The sequence below is a fragment of the Trichechus manatus genome, unplaced genomic scaffold, assembly GCF_000243295.1.
Source record: "Trichechus manatus latirostris isolate Lorelei unplaced genomic scaffold, TriManLat1.0 scaffold00048, whole genome shotgun sequence".
NCBI lineage: Eukaryota > Metazoa > Chordata > Mammalia > Sirenia > Trichechidae > Trichechus > Trichechus manatus.
In genome coordinates, this window is record NW_004443984.1 from 14339536 (window position 1) to 14361036 (window position 21501).

General features: G+C 42.6%; 1 protein-coding gene across 1 annotated transcript in view; it reads right to left on the reverse strand.

Moving 5' to 3' along the window:
• Positions 1-21501, reverse strand: part of FHAD1 (forkhead associated phosphopeptide binding domain 1) — a 201272-nt gene that overhangs the window by 80765 nt on the left and 99006 nt on the right. The window contains exons 7-10 of the mRNA XM_023732166.1: positions 18026-18149; positions 12791-12921; positions 9056-9145; positions 7455-7559 (exon numbers count right to left, since the gene is read on the reverse strand). Of these exons, the coding sequence (XP_023587934.1) occupies positions 7455-7559; positions 9056-9145; positions 12791-12921; positions 18026-18149 (450 nt within the window). The remainder of the gene's footprint in view (positions 1-7454; positions 7560-9055; positions 9146-12790; positions 12922-18025; positions 18150-21501) is intronic.

Sequence of the window (21501 nt, forward strand, 5' to 3'; positions counted from 1 at the left end):
TATCATGACTATTTGTCATTACTACTATTCGCACACTCACCGATGGAAACATCTCTGAGAGGCTTGCTAAGAAACAGATATTAAAGAATTGCAGCCTGCAAAGGAAGGTGTTTAAACTGGGGAGACTTGGCTATTTATTTATATTCTTGGGTAACAGTCAACTCAAGGTGAGTTTAGGAGTGTCCGATGCTACCCTCTGCTGGCCATTACAGGCCCTCCAGTTTTTGCTTATGAGCTGTGGGCCCAGCAGGTTTGCTGGATTCATTTTTGACCAATAAACACTGATTGAGTGCCTGCTGAGCCCAGAGCTCTGACACTATCAGGAAATGAGGCAAACTCTACTAAATAAAAGAAGTTTGTGTTTAAACAACTTCATAAGCTGTTTACTAGGGATGAAGAAGGATCACACAGATGTAATTAAAAACCCAGAAGAGTCTTCTAGGGCTTGTTTTTCTGCATAGTGTGGTACAGCGGAAAGAACCTCTAACAACTTACGTTACTCTGAAAAAGTCATGCAACTTTTAGTCATGCTCTGACTTATACTTCTGCATACTTTTTCATAGGCTTCAAGTGCAAAGTCTAACGCTGGACTTCACTCTTATCTCAGTGAATGGCCTCTCCATTCCCCAATCCAAAACCTCAGCATCATCTTTGGCTGCTTCCGTGGCTCCATCTCTCACATCTGAGGCTTATCAGTCCTATTTCTCTCACATCCACTCTACTTCTCCACTCTATTTCCAGTATCATAGCCACAGAGCAGGCCCTTTTCATTGCATGCAGTCATCAGAGATTCAGGAGCTCTTACCCTAGCCAAGATTCTAGGCCAGGCCCTGAGGACCTCTGGCCTGTGATAACGGGCCTCCTTGCTTCTAATTTATTTCCTTCCAATATATTCTTTATGGTACTATGGGAGTTATCAAGCTATAGAGCAGCATTGTGTAATAGAACTTTCCGTAATGATGAAATGTTCTGTATCTACAGTGTCCAACATAGTAGCCACTAGCCACATGTGGTTATCGAGTAGCTGAAATGTAGCTACTGTGATTGAGGAACTGATTTTTCTATTTCATTTCATTTTAACTAATTTTAGTTCAAATAGTCACATGTGGCTAGTGGCTATTTCACGTCACTGGAGTCAGACAAACCTGGCTTCCAATTTGGCTTCACCACTTCCTAACCTTGTGTGACTTTGGGTTAGTTAATTTACTCTCTGAGCCTTGATGTCCTCATCTGTAAAGTGGGAATGATAATTTCTAGATTGTAGGGTTAATGTGAAACTAAAACAGATTAAATGTTTGGCATAATGCTGAGTATGTGAGCAATTGTAGCTATCATTTTCACCATTATTATTAATCACAAATTTAATCTTATCAGTCCTCTGTTCAAAAGCCTTCAGTAGCTCCCCACTGTCTACATAGGATATAGCTTGAACTCCAAAGCCAATGAAAAAAACCAAGCCAAAGATTCAAGAAGCCTATATGAGTCCAAAGCAAGATAAAAGCAAATCCATTTAGATAAATCATAATAAAACTGCTGAAAGCCAAAGGAAAAGAAAATCTTAAAAGCAGCTAGAGATAAAAGACAGATTACACAAAGGTGCAACCATTAGAGTATAGCTGACTTCTCATCAGAAACAATGGAAGTCAAAAGACAATGGTATGATATACTTAACGATATTTATAATGAGCTGAAAGAAAATAATGCCAATGTAGAATTCAATACTCAGTCAAAATATGTTTCAAGAATGAAGGTTAAATATAGACATTAACAGACACACACACTGTGACAATTAAAGTGTGTCACCTTGGCTGGGCCATGATTCTCAGGGTTTGGCAGTTATATAATAGTTCGGCAGTTATGTAATGATATAATTTGGCAGTTAGGTAATTATGCAATCATCTTCCATTTTGTGACCTGATATAATTGTCCTCAATTTTGTGGTATTGTGTACTTATCCTCCATTTTATGTGTTGCTAATTCTAAACCTTTATATGTAAATGAGGCAGGATTAGTGTGGGGTGAATCTTGAGTCACAGCCTTACTAAAGGACATGACTCAAGTCACCGTCCTTACTCAAGTCACATCCTTCACTCTTTGTTTGATGTAAGGAAGTTTCCTTGAGGGTGTGGCCTGCACCCAATATATATGGACTCTCTGGCAAAGCTCTCTCTTGCTTTGGATCCTGCATGCAGCTCATCATCATCTGACCTCCAGTTCTTGGAACTTGAGTCAGCCGCCTGTCGTCTGACCTGCTGTTTCTGGGATTTGCCAGCTCCTGCAACCACATAAGTCTGGAGAAACCTCCAGCCAATACCTGACCCACAGATTTGGGATTTGCCAGCTTCTACAACCGTGTGAGCCGTTTCCTTGAGATAAATCTTTATACGGCTTCACTGGTTTTGCTTCTCTAGAGAACCCAGCTTAAGACATTTGGTACTGGGAGTGGGGTCCTTTCTCAAGAGGCCTGGCCTCCCCTTCATTCTAGGGGTTTTGGGTCTGTAAATTGGTTCAAGTCTGGGAATTGATTGAGGGACCATGACTCTTTTCTGGTGATTCAAGTTAGACTGCCATTCAAATGACCAAGAATTCTTCCACTTGTACAGATCAAGTAAATATTTAGTAGCTTTCCAGTCTATTTCACTCCTAGGGACACCGTGATTAAGTAGTGGATGCCATAAGTCCACACTAGTCAGACTATTCTGATTACTACTTGACTCTGCTGTCCTTTATGATAACCACACCCCACCTTGTCTTTGTCAGTTAAGTGTTGCCACTTGGCCCCTACCACCATGGGGTCCAATCAGCCCCATTGTAGTTAGGTGTCTTAATTCATTTAGGGAAGTTCCCACTGTCAAATTTGAGTTACATAAAATAGCAATCACAGCAGTCTTCAAGGATGCTGGGGCTCCTTTCACAAATTTGTTCCTCACCGTTGTGGTAAAAGTTGTGTCCTCTGGGCACTCCATGGTGGGTTGTGGGTCCAGTCTGATAAATCCACTCTAACATGCCAGTTCCCTAAGCCTTTGGATATCTGCTTCTACAGTATACCAAGGCAGGTCTGGTACTTCAACTTGATTTAGTGTAGGCCACCATTTAATCCACACTTCAATGAACTAAACAATTAGATCCTTTCCTAACTTCTCTAGCTGAAACACTGGATGAAGGATCTGTGCATAGTGGGCCCATATCAATAAACCCAGACTGATCAAACCTTCTGTTCCTTGCACCATTATCCCACAACCTTAATAGCCATTCCCACATGTACTCCCCAGGTTTCTGTTTGTATATATTAGAAAACTCAAGCAGTTATTTTGGAGTATACCATGCTTCCTCCTGGGTCACACTTTGTACTTCACCTTTTGAGGATTGCTGGGACTTAGGTCTAGAAGCAAAAATGGGTGGTGAGGATGGGTCCTGGGAACATTCAGCAATGTCTTGTAAGGTACCTGTCTCAAGCGATGCCCCAGGCAATGCTCTATGCACTGCCCCAGGTGACACCTCAGTTTCATGCTCAGCTGGATCAATCACGTCAAATGGGGATGGGAGAGATAATGGTTTTCTTGGGAAGGGTGGCTTAACAGACAAAGATGGAATAATCTCTTCAGATAAGAGGGATGGTGCTGTTGGCAGGAATGATTCAGTGGAATATATGGGTTTGGTGTCCCCAACTTCCTGATTATCTGTCCATATGTCCCCCTCCCAAGTTTCCCATTTGTTTTCAATCAATGCCCTCACTTTAACTTCAGATACCACTCGAGGTTGGGAATTCATTTGAATTCCCAATGGCATTGCAATTCAGCCACTCTTATGATAAGACTCTGGGTTTGATTTTCGGCAAGATCAGCTCTGTTACGACAAGAAACAGCCTTCCTTCAGGACACAATTGTCTACTTTCAGGTGTTTTATGTGACGGTTGAGCTGTGACTCTGGAGCCCTGAGCTCATCTCTTTCTTTCACCACTTTGTCTAGTGAAAGTAGGACCAACCAACCAGCTTCTTTATACTTCTCATTCTGACAAAATAGTAGAAAAATATCCAACATGCAATTATCTGGAGCCTTGTTTCTCACAAATATTTGATCTATCGGCAGTGATATTTTGCTTGTTTCTAATGCCATCTCACACTATAGGTTAGCAGTGCCCTCTTTACTACTGGAGGCAGGGTCATCAATGCCTTTAAGACTAGCCAGACTTGAGAACCAATTTAGAAAACTCATTCTTATGATTTTGTTTCTCTAGAACCACTCTTGGTACTAAATGTCTCAGGCTGGGTTCTTCAGAGAAGCAAAACCAATGTAAGTATATGTGTATATGTATATATATATATAGATGTATACACATATGTGTATATATATATGTATATAAATAAAGATTTAGCTCAAGGAAATGGCTCACTTGATTGTGGAGGCTGGCAAGCCCTAAATCTATGGGTCAGGTGTCAGCTGGAGGCATCTCCTTACTCACGTGGTTGCAGGAGCTGGCAAATCCTAGAAACAGCAGGTCAGACAACAGGCTGCTGACTCAAGTTCCAAGAAATGGGGGTCAGATGATGATGAGCCAGATGCACAATCCAGAGCAAGGGAGAGCTTTGTCAGAGTATCCATACACACTGGGTGCAGGCCATACCCTCAAGGAAACTCCCTTATATCAGATAAGGCGGTGACGGACGTGATTGAGTAAGGACGGTGACTTGAGTCATGTCCTTTAGTAAGGCTGTGACTCAAGATTCACCCTACCCTAATCCTGCCTCATTAACATATAAAGGTTTAGAATTTACAACACATAAAACGGAAGGTAATTACACAATACATACATATCTGAGAATTTTTTATCAGTAGAGCCACATTGAAGAAAAACACGAAAGAGTGTTCTTCAGGTAGAAGAAAAATGTTATGAAAAATAGTTAATCAAAGGTACAGAAGAGACAAGCAGCAGAAAGGATAATATGTGGATAAATACAAATGAATATTGACCACATAAAAATACTAATAGTGTCTTTTGGGGTTTTAAGTATAGAGAGACATTTAGAAAATAACATCAATGGTATATAAGTCCAGAGAAAGGATAAATGAAGTTGAAGTGTTCTAAGGTCATTGCATTGTCAAGGAGAAGGGCATAATTATCAATTAACACTGGATTTTGGTACATCAAGAATGCATGTTATAGTCTTTAGAATAGTCTTCAAAAGAATGGTAAAAGAGTGAAGAAATTTCCAAGCTAATACAGAAATAAATAGAATGATAGAAAACCATCAACTCAAAATAAAGCAAGAAAGGAAAGAAAAAGTAACATAGTACAGGTGGTACAGCTAGCACTGAGCCAGAAGGTAAATTTAAATCCCAATATATTAGCAACTACATTATATATAAATTTATATGTACCTAGTAACATAGTCTCAAGTTATATAAAGCAACAACTGACAATACCAAAAGAAGACATACACAAATCTACAACCATAATGGGATTAAAAAAAACACCTCTCTTAATGTCTGATAAAACACACAGACAAAAAATCATTACAAACATTTAAGTTTTAAACAACATTATTGGCAAAATTGATCTAATGGACATACATGGAATACTGCACCCAACTACTGCAATATACGTTCTTTTTAAGTGCACCCATGGAACATGTTCCAAATTTGACCACATGCAGAATTATAAAGGAAGTCTCAACTAATGTCAATAAATTGAAATCACACAGAGGATGTTCTCTGACCACAATGCAGTTAAGCTAGAAACACCAACAAAAAGGTAACCTGAAAATTGCCATATATTTAGAAATTAGGAAATCACTTTTAAATAGCCCATGGATCAAAGAATGTCACAATGGGATTTGGAAAATATTTTCATCTGAATAATAATGAAAATACTACATACTAAAACTAGAGGATTGCAGCTAAAGCCTTGTTTAGAGGAAAATGTATAGCTCAGAGAGCAGTCTGAGTCCATGTAAATGACTACAACAATTTTAATTAAAAATATACCAACCTAAATTCATTTTCATTGAGAAAGTATTTTCCAGAGTAAAGTTTATTAAGCCAATGGTTTGAGAGATATTCAAATGTTTCCATTTTCACTTTTATTCTTAACTGAGATTATGTTTCTCTGGATCAACAATTAAGATTTGATTCACCTATAAGTTTTTCTGGTACATGTCAAGTTTTTGTCAATCATACCTCTGTCATTGTGTGTTTTATTTTGTGGCTCTTGTTTCTACTGAGTCCCTTTTTCCCCAGATTATATTCTGCACGTCTAAATTTTTCAAGAATATTTTATTATTCTCTCAAGTTTTACTCAGTAACAAATTTTACTCTGTGTAGTTTTAGCTGTTGTGTTAATTTTAACTATTTCTGCCAAGTCTACTTATGTTTGGTCAACTTTTGTAGTCATTATCAATAAGATGTGAATTTCTGGGCAGTTTCTTATCTACTACAAATGTTAGCTTGTGAGGTTTTAATGGTAAATTTTAGCTTCTGGTAATTATTCTACTAGTCATATCAGTTAAACGTTAGAGAACACACTGGGTCATTTGCCTTTATTTCTCAGGTCGTCAATGAACAATTCCCCCTCAGATAGGCTTCCTCTGTCATCTAGGTTTGACCTTAAAATAGTCTCAGTTTTCTCAATGATGACAGTCTTCTTATCAATAAAGTAAAGGATCCAAATTGAAAGAATGCAGATTCTTCCCACAACCTTCAGGACCCTTAAAGATATTTTCAGTTTAAGTTTTTAGAAAATGTGATCCATAAACATATTTTATATCTCCTCAGTTGGCCATATTGCCTAAAGAGGTCACTCAGCTTTGGTTTGGATCAGTAGAACTTTCTAGAATAATGGAAATGTTTTACAGTTGCACACTCCAATAGAGTAACCACGGGCCACATGTACCTACTGAGCACTTGGAATGTGGTTAGTGCAAGTGAGGAAATGAATTTTAAATTTTATTTACTTTTACTCAATTTCAATTTAAATAGCACACATGACTAGAGGCTACTGTGATGGATAGATAATGCAGGTGAAGAGTTTGCAACTGTAAGCGCTTTCCCATGACGAGAGGAAGCATAAAAATAATTTGGCAACACCATGCCCATTGGGGTCTGGAGGTAAGGAAGTTTCATAAAAAAAAAAGGGACAGTTTCTTGAAGGCAGTCTAGAGCAGTGAGTGGTTACACATGGGAGCTGTGGAGTCAGACAGGCCTGGGTTCAAGTTCTGCCACACCTATTTTATCAGAGTGAACTTGGATAACTTCCTTTGCCTCTGTGAGCCTCAGTTTTCTCAGCTGTAAAGTGAGGTTAATAACAGAAAGGACCACCCAGGGTCATTGTGAGGATTGATGGATATGATCCGTGTGAAGCACCTGGCCCAGAGCGGTCAGTGGGCCAAGGTTCTCCTGGCTGTGTTGTTGTTGTTAGGTGTTGTTGAGTCGGTTCCAACTCATAGTCCCGGCCGTACCTTGCTCTTTTCTCGCAGCGTCTTGGAAATCATGTTATGTTCAGTGCAACTCTTCCTCAACTCCTCCTTGAGTTTCCTCATTTCTTTCTCCATGTCTTGGATTTGCTGAAAGAGTTTCAACAACATACAAGTCAACTTTCCTAAGGAGAAGCAGGAGCTAGGATGAGAGGCCTGAAACCTTAGAACCCATTTGATCGGGTTCATTAAGGTAGAACCTTGTCTGGTATTGCTGTTGTGTGCCACTGAGTTGACTCAACTCATAGCGACCCCATGTGACAGAGTAGAACAGCCCCATAGGGTTTTCTAGGCAGTAATCTTTACGGAAGCAGATCGATAGGTCTTTTTCCCTTGGTGGGTTCCCACCATCAACCTTTTGGTTAGCAGCTGAGCTCTTAACCTTTGCACCACCAGGGCTCTTTAGTCTGGTATTAGCTTATTTAATTCCTTCTCTTGGGGAAAATTTTACATCTTTAAGGCCAAGCAGACTTTTTCAATTGATTATTGAAAGTGCTGGTTAAAGGAAAATAATTAGTTTCCTTTGAAAATTAGCACGGATCCTAGATTAAACACAAGATGAACATCAACTCATTGGAATCCTTATTCTTGGGGTATATTTTTGAGATCAATATAAATAAGGGCAAACTGTTTGGAAGACACAATGGGCACAGTCTGGAAAAATAGAACAATGAACTGATAGTCTCCCCCCACCCCATTTAAGGCAGAGAATAGGAGAGTTGCTGACAAGGAACAGAGCATGCCTCCTCCCCCCAGCTCATGCCTAGGGCACTGTGCTTCCCAAAGAAGGGATGTGTACATCTAGGGGTGTACAGGAGGGTTGGGGCGTAGGGAATCAACATTTTAATTCCAATGATCATATTTACATTGTATTTATTTTTACAGTTGCCTTCTATATTAGGCAAATGTGAAACCTTTTATTTTTTTGTTGTTTGTAAGAATTGGTATAAGGTTGAAACACTGAAACAAAAATACATGAATGGACTAAAATAAGTATATTATGTCAATAACAGCACAAGCGTAATGAGTATGGAGTTTCTGTTTGGGATGATGAAAACGTTTTGAAAATAGGTAAGGGTGATGGTTGCACAACACTGTGAATGCAATTAATGCCACTGAAAAATGGTTAAAATGGCAAATTTAATGTTATAGATATTTGACCACAATAAAGCTTTCTTTTAAGTAAAAAAGAAAAAATAATTGTGCAGGTGACTGTGACAAACTTGTGACAGTGGAACATAAAAGCGTGGGTATTACAGGTCCAGGGGCAGGGCACCAGATGAACTTCCAGCAGCATGTGGTGGCCCGTTGGCCAGCTTCCATCCTGGCCCCAACCTCAGCCCAACCCCAGGGAAACCCAGTAAGGGAGCTAGAGACAATTGTCCAGAGAATCCTGGGAGAGTATGTTTTTTTCCACTCATCTCCTCCTTGAAGCTAGAGGCAGCAAATCAAAGAATTATAAGGCTACATAAACAAACACCTCTAAAGGTTTGTGCTTTCTAATGAGCCAAGCATTCCACGGATGACCCCGAAGGTTGAATTCCAGCTTTTCTGTGGACACCTATAAATGAGGAGGTTCAACTCACGGTTTTGCAGAGTTTTAATTCTTTCTCTTGGGCTTCCCTGTGTTCCTTCTGAGCTTCTTCCTTTTTTAAGTCTTCTCTCAGTGCTGAGCACTGTAGAGAAAAAGCACAACAAAGAAAGAGACCAAACTTAGTCACATGGGGTTGTCTGAGGTTTCCAAGTCCCCATGTTTGCCCCTGAGAGAACTGCCTGCTGTTTAATCCAATCACACACTTAAAGTCAGAAAGGTAAGGTCATTTGTGTCTAATGGACATGAAGGTGACGCAGCAGGTCCTAGTTCATCTCGCTCATGAGTTCTGAGGAATAAAGCAACTAAATTCTTCCTCAAAGGCCAGCAACCTGAACCACAAGAAAATTCAGCTTTGTAGCGTCGGGATACTCAGGGTTGAGGAATTGGGGTTCCCTCTTCTGCGATCAGCAGAGCGTGGTTTTCAAGGATATGTGTTGACGCCTTCAGGGGAGTCACTAGGTAAACTCGGACGGTCTTAGTGCTTTATAAAGGTTACTTCTCAAAGACATAACTGCCCTGGTTGTGGGAGCACAAGGGGAACAGTCTTTCTTTCTTTTTTTTAAACTGTATTTTAGATGAAGGTCTACAAACTAGTTTCTCATTAATCAATTAATACACATACTGTTTTGTGACATTGGTTGCCGATCCCATGACATGTCAACACTCTCCCTTCTCGACCTTAGTTCCCCATTACCTGCTTCCCTGTCCCCTCCTGCCTTCTCGTCCTTGCCTCTGGACTGGTGAGCCCATTTAGTCTCGTTTTGTTTTATGGGCCTGTCTAATCTTTGGCTGAAGGGTGAACCTCAGGAGTGACTTCAGTACTGAGTTAAAAGGGTGTCCAGGGGCCATACTCTCAGGGTTTCTCCAGTCTCTGTCAGACCAGTAAGTCTGGTCTTTTTTTGTGAGTTAGAATACTGTTCTACGTTTTTCTCCAGCTCTGTCCAGGACCCTCTATTGTGATCCCTGTCAGGGCAGTCGGTGGTGGTAGCTGGGCACCATCTGGTTGTGCTGGACTCAGTCTGGTGGAGGCTGTGGTAGTCGTGGCCCATTAGTCCTTCGGACTAATCGTTCTCTTATATCTTTGATTTTCTTCAATCTCCCTTGCTCCAGATGGGGTGACATCAGTGGAGTATCTTAGATGGCTAGGAACAGTTTTTCTGGAGGGCAGTTTGGCAACAGGCATTAAGAGCATAAAGATATGCATTCTTTCTGACCCAGAAGTTCCACCTCAGGAATGTATCCTAAGGACAATGACTGCAGAAATCTGAAAATCTGTAGATTCAAGATTCTTCATAGCATGGTTAACAAAAAAACAAGTGAAACAACCCAAGTGTCCAACAACAGGGCACTGCTTTATTACATTGTGTGCACACAAGAGAATATTATGTAGCATTTAAAATCAATGCTATAAGCTTTTATATTTTATTTAACATGGAAAAACAGTAATATTTAAAAAATGCATATAATATAAATTCCTTTTGTTATGCACACACACTATACATACACATACGTATATTCCTATGAAATATATAGAAACAAGACCGGAAGAAAATAAAATATTATCATCAATTTCTTGGGGTAGCTTTTCTTCTCTTCTTAATTTTGATTTTCAGTATTCTCTAGTTATTTTTGTAAAATGAACCCCTATGGCATGTGTAGTTTTAAAAAAAGATAGACATTTCCACTGTTCACAGCAGCAATACGCTGGTCAAGAGAAGTCCATGCGCTAACGGCAGGCACAGGCTAGAGAAGACGGGCTCTATTCAAGGCAAGGCCAACGAGGAAGGGGAACTGGGAATGAAAATAACCCCAAATGCACTTCTGAAGGTAGAAGAGCAAATGGGTACCATTTTCCGTATTTATTCTACCTAGCATCTCCCTCCTCAACATACACACATACACACACACACCACACAAAACAGCAATCACAGGTGCCTAGGAAGTCAATCTGCTCAGGAGAATGGTTGCAGAGGGCTTGGGGAAGGGGCTGACCAGATGCAGAAGCAGAAGAGCACAATTAAAATCAGTCTCCCACTTCTCAGAAGTTGATTTCTTTAAATCCCCATTTCACAAATGAGGAAACTGAGGCCAAATAAAAGAAAGCTCTGGGGCTGGACCCTGGTCCTTTGGACCCCAGAGCTTGTGCTCTGCCTTTCACCAGTTCCAAACTGGGTATGTTAACAAGCGTCAGATGTTACTTCTATCATTTTCCTGGAGCTTCAAGATCTGTAAATAATAAGGTGAGTCCAACTATTCCATATCCAGCACCCATGCAGACGTAGCTGCTTGGTCAGGTGGTGTCTTAGTCGTCTAGTGCTGCTATAACAGAAATATCACAAGTGGATGGTTTTAACAAAGAGAAGTTTATTTCCTTACAGTAAAGTAGGCTGAAAGTCCAAATTCAGGGCATCAGCTCCAGGGGAAGGCTTTTCCTCTCTGTCGGCCTTCTTCTCTTCGGTGTTCCCCCGGACTAGGAGCTTCTCTGCGCAGGGAGCCCGGTCCAAAAGACATGCTCTGCTCCCGGTGTTGCTTTCTTGATGGTATGAGGTCCCCAATTCTCTGCTTGCTTCCCTTTCCTTTTATCTCTTACAAGAGATAAAAGGTGGTACAGGCCACACCCCAGGGAAACTCCCTTTACATTGGATCAGGGACGTGACCTGAGTAACGGTGGTGTTACAATTCCAGTCTAATCCTCTTTAACATAAAATTACAATCACAAAATGGAGGCCAACCACACGATTCTGGGAATCATGGCCTAGCCAAATTGTTACACACATTTTGGGGGGGCACAGTTCAATCCATGACAGGTGGTCAATATGAATGTCTGAGTTGCCGCTTGAGATGGAAGCTATTGGGTTTTATCTTGACTGATCAAAACAGACAAATCATACAAACACTGAAGAATCTTATCCTATAGGATCAGGATCCTAAAGTCAGCACTGAAGGCAAAAATTGCAAATAGCTAAAATTACATTTAAAAAGCTCTTAACTTGCCTTTGAGATTCATTTTACATAGAGGAATTGTTATACTCACTAAAGTCTATGGGAAGAAGTGAAAGTCTGTCCATCTACACCTGGGCATTCAAGCATTCTGCTTTTAAGGTGGCTATGGAAATTCTAGCGGTGACTGGGAGACAGTGGTGAGGACGGGTTCTACTTGCCCACCGTGAGATGCTATTCTGTTTTAATGATAAGTCTTGCAGTGGTAATACATGGTCATAGATGTGTTTGTTGCTGAGATTGAATACACTGATTTATACTAGGGGTTAGAAGATGTTTGCTGGATTTGAGTCTGTTGTGAGCTGCTGTTAGAGTCGGCCCCAGACTTATGGGGACGCCTTGCACAACGGAATGGAATGCTGCCTCATCCTCATCCTCGAGTTGCAAACCTGAGTCTCCCACATGGAAGGTGAGAATTCTAGCACTGAACAACCACTGCACCCCGATTTGAATCTACATCTTGCTTATTCTGAGCCACATACACACTGTGCATTGAAACGCTACACAGAAGTTGGCTACCTGCTTTCTGTCTTTCCAGGTCCCATTTCATTTTTTGGCCCCACCCAGGAACTATCTTCCTTCTGCCCTTGGGCACTGGGCTTATTTCACAAACGGTGTGAGAGGAGGGAGGAACTTTTAAAATCAGGGTCCCAGATAAAAGACCCCACTTTACTATTTACTTTTCACCCGGCAGCTCCCATAAGATGATGGAGATGCTGACACTCACCCTGGCATTTAGAGCTTCAAGCTGGTGATCCTTTTCTTTGTTCTGACTTTTCAGTTGATCCACTTCCTGTTTTAGTTGTTGGATTTGCTCATTCTTTGCTAACATGTCTTTTTGCAAAGATGACACCTTCCCTGTAGAAAAAGACACATAGAGGTCAAAGAGCAATAAGGATTACCGCCATCACCGCCATCTGCCAGCCAACCAGTGATGAGCTCCTTCCAACCCGGGCCAGGCCTAGTGCTCTGCCTGGTGTGGAGGAGGTTGTCCTCAAGGGCCCCAGAAGCCACAGGGGGGATGAGACCACATCCACTGAACATCGTGTGTTGAAAGTTTCAGTGGGACAAGTCAATGAGAGTTGCCAGGGACAGGAAAAGTCTTCAGAACTTTCCTGTCTCTGTCCTCAATTTGACCTCTAGATAGCCTCAGGCATCCCCCAGGGCTATTTTTCCAAGAAGGACCAAAGTTTACACTAAGTGTCTTCAATAAATTAAGGCTCATCATAACAGATAAAATACCCATAAACTTTAAAAGACACTAATTGAAACTCAAGGGGTCTAGTTTATATCATCTTGTCATTTACGGCCCCCTCCTCCTCAGTTAATCAAAGTCAGACCAACCAGAGAAGAGAATTCTTCAAAATGACCAATGGATTTCCTTTCCTTAATTTTCTAATCCCTTCCTCAAAATTATAGACTTCTCACTTAACCAATTAAGTCTTTTGTTCGCGTAATCACTTAAAATTTCTTTGTTATTTACTGCCTATAAAACCTCTTCTCCCCTTCTAAACGGAGAGTTTTGTGTCAAAATTAGGTGGAAGACTCCCTGCTAACAGATTAGCCACCTAATAAACATTTTTTTTCCCACCTAATAAACATTTTGTTTAAAGGACTCCAACCATGTCTTGTTATTTGAATTCAACAGTGGGCACAGGCCCTGCTGAACTAAGAGGAGAAGCAGCTTCATGGGCCTGGGGAACAAAGGCCCAGTAGACAGAAGGCCAGTTCTCCTCCACAGGTCAAGAGATGGGCTTGCGGCAGAAGAGGGCATGTTGGAGGCTGTCGATGGGGTGGATTGAGTCATACCCATCCAAGTCTCTACCAGTTATTAGCTCAGTGGTCTCAGGCAAGTTACTCGACCTTCCATTGTATCTACCCCATAGGGTTAAATAGATGTTATATATAAAGAACATAGTAAGGTGACTAGCACATATTGTGTGTTATGTGTTACCTGTTATTACTTGTGATAGCCAGCTTCCAAAACGGTCCCAGTGATCCCTATCTCCTATAGCTGACCTATGTAACCCACAAAATATTGCAGAAGCAACAGAGTGTGACTTTCAAGGCTAGGTTATAAAAGACAGTGTAGCTCCTCTTTGCTCTCCCATGGAACATTCACTCAAAGGGGAAATCAGCTGCCATACTGTGAGGACACTCAAGCAGCCCTATGGAGAGGAAATATGCCTGTGCTATTGTAAGCCACTGTGATTTGGGGATTATTTGTTATAGCAGCATAAACCAGTCTAGTGCTTCTCAAACTTGAATGTGCACACAAAACACCTGGGAATCTTGTTATAGTGCAGATTCTGGTGAGGAACTGGGTGTCAACAGTTAGTAAGGAACTGAGTTCTCCAGCCAATAGCCATATAAATAAGCTATCCCAAAAATGAACCTTCTAGCCCTGTCTTCGAAGAAGTACAGCCAGAATGCTCCTTGAAAGCAAGGATGGGTAGACTTTGTCTCACAGATTTTGGACATGTTATCAGGAGGGACCAGTCCCTGGAGAAGGATATTATGCTTGGTAAAGTAGACAGCGAAAAAGAGAAAGATCCTCAATGAGATGGATTGATACAGTGGCTGCAACAATGGGCTCAAGCATAGCAGCGATTGTGAGCACGGCACAGGACCAGACAGTGCTTCATTCTGTTGTACACAGTGTAGCTATGAGTTGGAACCAACCTGACAGCACCTAGCAACAACAGCCCTCATCAAGGCTTTAGATGACTGAAACATCCAGCCAACATCTTGACTACACTTCATGAGAGGCCCCAAGCCAGAACCATCCAGCTAAATCCCTCCCAAATTCCTGACCCACAGAAACTGGTTGATATACTGTGTTAATTGTTTTAAGCTACTAAGTTTTGGGATAATTTGTTATGTAGCAATAGATAATTATCGCATTATTATATTAGCATATTGAAGGAAAGTGGGAAAGAAGGATCCGTAAATGTAGTGGTATTGCATTATCATACAATTCTTTTCTTGGAAGAACATTACTCCCCGACCTGTTGCCATTGAGTTGATTCTGACTCATAGCAACCCTAAAGGACTGAGCAGAACTGCCCCACAGGGTTTCCAAGAAGCGCCTGTTGGATTCGAACTGTCAACCTTTTGGTTACACAACGCCACCAGAACATTAGGCCCAGTTTAACTGATACGTATTAATCAAGAAGGTATGTAAATTGAAGAACAACATGATCCAGAATTTCATTTTTTAAATGAGCTTTGTTCTGGGACACAGTTAAGTTACTAGGAAACAGTTTGATCTCTTTGAGGCTTTTCTTCAGCTTTGTACGGTGGGACCAGAGCAGCGTTTCCAATTGCAGTCGAGTTGATTTTGACTCATGACACCCCCATGTGTGCCAGAGTAGAACTGTGTTCCATATGGTTTTCAATGGCTGAGTTTTTGGAAGTAGATAGCCAGGCCTTTCTTCTGAAGTGGACACAAAGCGCCAATCTTTTGGTTAGTATCTGAGTGTGTTAACCGTTTGCCCCATCCAGGGACTCCAGAGCAGCCTTTAGTATGGAGCTAATTTGGCCTCATTGCTGAAGCAACACCTTTTTGAGTACTCCACCAGATGCCCATGTTTTAGGAAGTTACTCCATTCTGGGTGTTGAGAAAGTAAAGTATTCTTGGCCCTGGGTAAGCTTTGAGATTGTTCCCTCTGCTCCTCTGGGTGGTTCTTTTCCCGCCCACATGTATGTGCTGATCAGTACTCAGCTGAAGACCTGAGGTGGATCCTTTGTAGATTTCCAGAGCTCACTCTCTCTGTGCATCCCTCTCTTCTCTGGTACTCTGCCCAGCAAATTCAAGCGTGTTGGCCTCCCCGACTCCCATCTCCTCAACTCAGGGAGACCATGGACTCTGCCTGGGTTTCCCCTCTGGACTGTGGTCTGGGAACTCTCCGGGCAGTTAGACAGAGCAATTGTCCTCCTTGTTTGTTTCTCCTCCTGCTGGGATCACCGTCACGTACTACTTGGTGTCCAATATATGAAAACCATTGTTTCATCTATTTTTCTGGTTTTTTAGTTGTAAATCCAGTCCCCGTTTCTCCATCTGCTCTGTCTGTTTTCCCTGCCTCTCTCATCATGGAGGTTAGTGTTGCCCTGGGTCCCTGAGTGGCTACAGTGAACAAAGCTCCTACTGACCCATGATGGACACAATGTGGTAGCAGGAAATACACCCATGCTATTGTAAACCACTGAGATTTGGGGATTGTTCGTTATAGCAGCATAACCCAGCCCAGTGCTTCTCAAACTTGAGTGTGCATGCGAAACACCTGGGGATCTTGTTAAAGTGCGGATTCTGATTCAGGAGGTTTGGGTTGGAGCCTGAAACTGTGTTTCTGACAAGGACCCAGGTAATGCAGATGCGCTGATCTGGGGGTCACACTTGAGCACATCCCAAGTGACACCCAAACCCAGGTCTGTCAGACTCCCTGATTACAGAAGGTGGCATTTAAGAAGGCTCGAGGTATGGATGGGATTTGACAGGCAGACGGAGGGGAGGAAGGCAGGGGCCAGGGGAGTCCTGTTCATCCCTATATTCCTGGTGCCTAGAGCAATGCCTAGCTGGCCCATAGGAGATGCTCAACAGATATTCAAGAACCTTCCAAGTTAAGGAGAAGCCTGGAAGGGGAAACTGTAGAGTGAGGCAGAGGAAAAGCCAGTGGTCAGGCCGGCCTGGGGCACAGCACATGGATTCATATGGAGACCACTGGAGCTTCGTGTTTAGCTCAATGCTCTGTTTGACTTTTACAGCCATGGACACAAGTCCTGCTACTTATGTGGGTACTTTAAGAGCAGTATGCCCCCAACAGCCTCATTACCTTCCCCCCAGTCACCTGCCTCCCTCTTTTTCTTCTTTCTCCATTGATGGTATCATCCTCTTCAGGTCTCAGACGTGTCATTTTCTGCTTAAAAAACCCCAACGGCTTCCCATCACACTTAGAATAATACCCAAACCCCTCTCAGTGACCGGGCCCTGCCTCCCTCTCTGACCACCAGATTCCATGCACCCTGTTCACCTAACTCCAGCCAAAGTCACCGTGTTCCAGCCTCAGGGCCTTTGCACTGGTGCTCTTTGCTGGGAACACCATTCTGGGGCCCCTCAACTGGCTTCTTCCTATTACCTCCTCAAAGACCTCACCCTGGCCCACCCACTAAGTTATTCTCCCTTCTCTTCATTGTCTCAAGCACTTCACTCGCACACAGCCCAGTTTTATTTTCATAGCACCTATCACTCCCTGAAATTAGCTTGTTTATTTATCTATTTACATTTTCTGTCACCTTCTCCCCAGTGGAAGACCTATGACACAGGGATTTTGACTGTTTTGATCGGGCTCCGTCCCTAGAGCCTCGAACAGTGCCTGGCACCTAGTACTTGCTCAATAATTGTGTTGAGTGAATGAATGAATTCAGGCTCTGAAGAAACAGCTGTGCCCTGGCACCAGTGGACCATGAGTTGGCTGGCCATCTCCACACCCAAGTATTCTAGTATCAAACAGCCTCTGTGGGTCAGTTAGAGGAACATTTTCACTTAGGCCCAGGGGAAGGAGGGTAAAATAGGTGAGATGATGGGTGCCTTAAAGTGGTGACCTCGTTTTGTCCACAATAGTTTATATTCATATCAAACTGGCTTATAGAATTGCCGGTATTCTTCCTGGTGATGCAAGTTCTCAGATAGACCGCCTAGCTAAGAGATAGCATTTGTTCCAACATCTACTGAGTGTTAACTTTGAGCCAGGCCCTGTGTTAGGAGCTGGACTTCAAATAAGCCTCTCTTGAGGGCGAACTCTAATTTCTCCGATAGTAACTACCTAAAGAACTGCTGAGAAGAACTCTGAGGCTGCGTCCCAGATCAATGAGAAGAAGTGTGGTGGTTGATTGGTGATGTCTGCCATGGCCGCAAACCTTAGGGGGATGGCAGCTCTCAGTCCCAACTCTGGAAAGAGCTCACCTGAGGTGATGGCATTGTCCCTCCTTAAGTTCTCACCCTCGTTCTTCAGGGATTTGATTTCTGAGTTCCGCTCGGACAGGGTCTGGCATAGCACCTGGCTGTAGCCTTTCTGTAGGGCACTGATCTGTAGGAGGAGGCAACACACAGTCAGAGGGGGCCGGCCCAGGTCTGCAAGAGACACCAGTGCTTCTTCAAAGTTGGACAGAAAGGTTCCAATGATTGATCTTTGATTGGGTTGTTGGGGAAACAAACTTTTGAGTTTGAACTAGTAGAAGAGATAGAAACCTGTTCCTTCAGTGACTACCACGTGATATATAATCAAAACATGACCCTTATCTTTGTGCCCACAAAGGCACTCAGGCCCAGCTGCCACTGGGGATACCTGATTCCTTAATGTGCGTCCGACAGCCTTTGGACTCTCATTTCAGCTGTTGGTTCAGATCATCCAGCACTGACTTGAGACAGAGCAAAGTTCAAGAGAGGGGAACAGACTATAACATTAATTCAGCTGCTAACCAAAAGGCTGGAGGTTCAAGTTCACCCAGAGGTGCCTCAGAAGAAAGGCCTGGGGATCTACTTCTGAAAAATCACCCACTGAAAACGCTATGGACCACAGTTCTACTTTGACACACACGGGGTTGCCATGAGCTGGAGTCTATTCAATGGCAACTGTTTTTTTTTTTTTTTTAAAACTGGTTGATGATCATAACAATAGTTTATATCTCATAGAAGGATCCCTAGTGGCACAACAGTTAAGCGCTTGGCTACTAACCAAAAGCTTGGCCGTTTGAACCCACTTAGCAGCTCTGGCGATCTACTTCTGTAAAGATTACAGCCTAGAAAACCCTATGGGGCAGTTCTACTCTGTCACATGGGGTCTCTATGAGTTCAAATCGACTCCTCAGCAACCAACAACAACAACATATTTCACAGAACACTCCAGAGCTTACAAAGCCCACTCACAGATGCTATTTCTTCAACAGATCCTTGCAGTATCCCCAAAGGCAAACATTAACGTTCCTATTTTGCAAGTGAGCAAAATGAGACTCAGAAAGGTGCAGCCACCTGTTCAGGCTCACTGGCTAGTCAGAGGTGGAGGCAATATTCAAATCTAGTCTTCAGGTGGCTCGTTCCAGTTCTTTCCAACTGACCGCAAGGCTCTGGGAAACAGCATGAATAACTGCAGGCCGTAAAGCACAGCACAGACTCGGGAGCCACAATGCTGCCCTTCAGATTCTGTCTCTGCCACTGACAGGCTGTGAGAACGTAGGGAAGACACCAACTTCTGTCTCATTTTCTCTACCTGTAAACAGGGTAATGGTGCTGTTGTTAGCTGCTGTTGAGTCTGCCCCCAGCTCATGGCGACCCGATGCGCAAATGGAGCAAAATGCTGCCTGGCCCTGTACCACCCCCATGATGAGTTGTTGATTAGACTGTTGTGATCCACAGAGTTTTCACCAGCTGATTTTCAAAAGTAGATAACCAAGCCTTTCTTTCTAGTTCATCTCAGTATGGAAGGCTCAGCTGAAACCTGTTCAGCATCAGAGCCACACGCAAGCTTCCAATGACAGACATGTGGTGGCTGCGCAGGAGGTTAGCTGGGTGGGAACTGAACCTAGGTCTCCTGCATGGAAGGCGGGAATTCTTCCACTGAACCACCAATCCCTCACATCCCCCTCTTTTAATTTCACGTTGTTGGGTTGATGTGTGTCGTTCAGTCGGTTCCGACTCATAGCAACCCCATGTGACAGAGCAGAACTGCCCTATAGGGTTTTCTAGGCGGTAATCTTTATGGGAACATATCATCTCTCTCCAGCAGAGCTGCTGGATAGATTCGAACCAACAACCTTTTGGTTAACAGCTGAGTGCTTAACCACTGTGCTACCAAAAAAACAAAAAAACGAACCCATTGCCATCAAGTTGATTCGGACGCATAGCCACCCTACAGAGCAGAGTAGAACTGCTCCGTAGGGTTTCCAAGTCTGTGACTCTTTACAGAAGCAGATGCCACATCTTTCTCCTGTGGAGTGGCTGGTGAGTTCGAACTTCTGACCTTTTGGTTAGTAGCTGAGTGCCTTAACCACTGCACCACCAGGGCTCCTGTTGTGCTGCCAGGGTTCCTTTTTAATCTCATAGTTGGTAAAAAGGATTTCAATAAGTCAATATATTTAAAGGTGCTTAGAACCATGCCTGGCACACGACACATAGGTATTGTGATTCTCACCTCACCTCACTACCCACACTGTGTTTTAACTTCATCTTCTCTTTTCTCTCTCGGGGAAGGTAGATTGGTAATATTTATGTGTACATTTGTAAGCCTGCTCTAGGCTCACTTAATCACCAATGAGACTGGTATTAAGAGGAAATACAAGCATCCTTGTTCATTATCGTATCATGTCCTAGGCACAGTATAAAAAATGATGGGAAGGGGCATATTCAGAGAATGTGGCTAAGGGCACATCGGATCTCGCCGCCAGATGGCGCTCATGGTCTTTTTCTTGGTCCCTGAAAATCTTGTGGTTATTACTGTGGTAGAATTAACAGAAGCATTGAGGTTTCGAAATGTATATGACTGATTTCATGCACCATCATGATTCAGATTCTATGACATTTGGGGCAGGTACACCTACTTTTCCCCTGGGGCATCTGGCGGCATTGGGAATGCTGGGGAGGGAGGGGTGTTATATTAGGAGGGGGTCGCAAGTCACTCTGGGCCCCACACCCCCACGGGTATCCTTTTGCACGTTCATGCTTTGGAAACTTTGAGTGAAGAAAATTCTTACACCTTTTACTGTTCTCTCTGTGGGAAATGCAACTTTCCCATAAAAGTCAGCAGGAATAATTTTTTTAAAAAAAGCTTTTAGCTGTTCTCAGCTTAATGTTTTTGTTTGCGTAATACCAGAGGCAGAACACACAAAGGTAAACTTCCAGAAGGAATGGCAAGACCTATGCCCCTCCCCCATGACTCCCAGTGCTGTCTGATACAATATATTTTAATCTAAGTATCGGAGCTCTGGTGGCACACTCGTTAAGAGCTCAGGCTTCTAAGCAAGAAGCTGGCAGCTCAAATCCACCAGCCAATCCTTGGAAATCCTATGGGGCAGTTCTACTCTGTCCTAGAGGGTCGCCATGAGTTAGGATGGACTTGACGGCAACGGGTTTGGTTGTGGTTTGGATCGGAACTTCAGGATTGCAAATTTTGGAAAAACTCCAAATAGTCTTCACACCAATTCATTACTTTTTGACTACCAAAATAAATATCTATATTGTCTGTAATTGGCATAAATCCCAAGATGTTTAATGCCTGTTATACTGTGTAATAAAGTGAGCACTGGATCATAAGAAAGCTAATAGTGCTAGGAGGAGTTACTGTTTCAGTAAATAACTTGGCTGCTGGCAATAAAATGATAATAATAATATTCAAGATAATAATTTGGCTGCAAGATTATCATTTACAAAGGCAGTACAGAGCACAC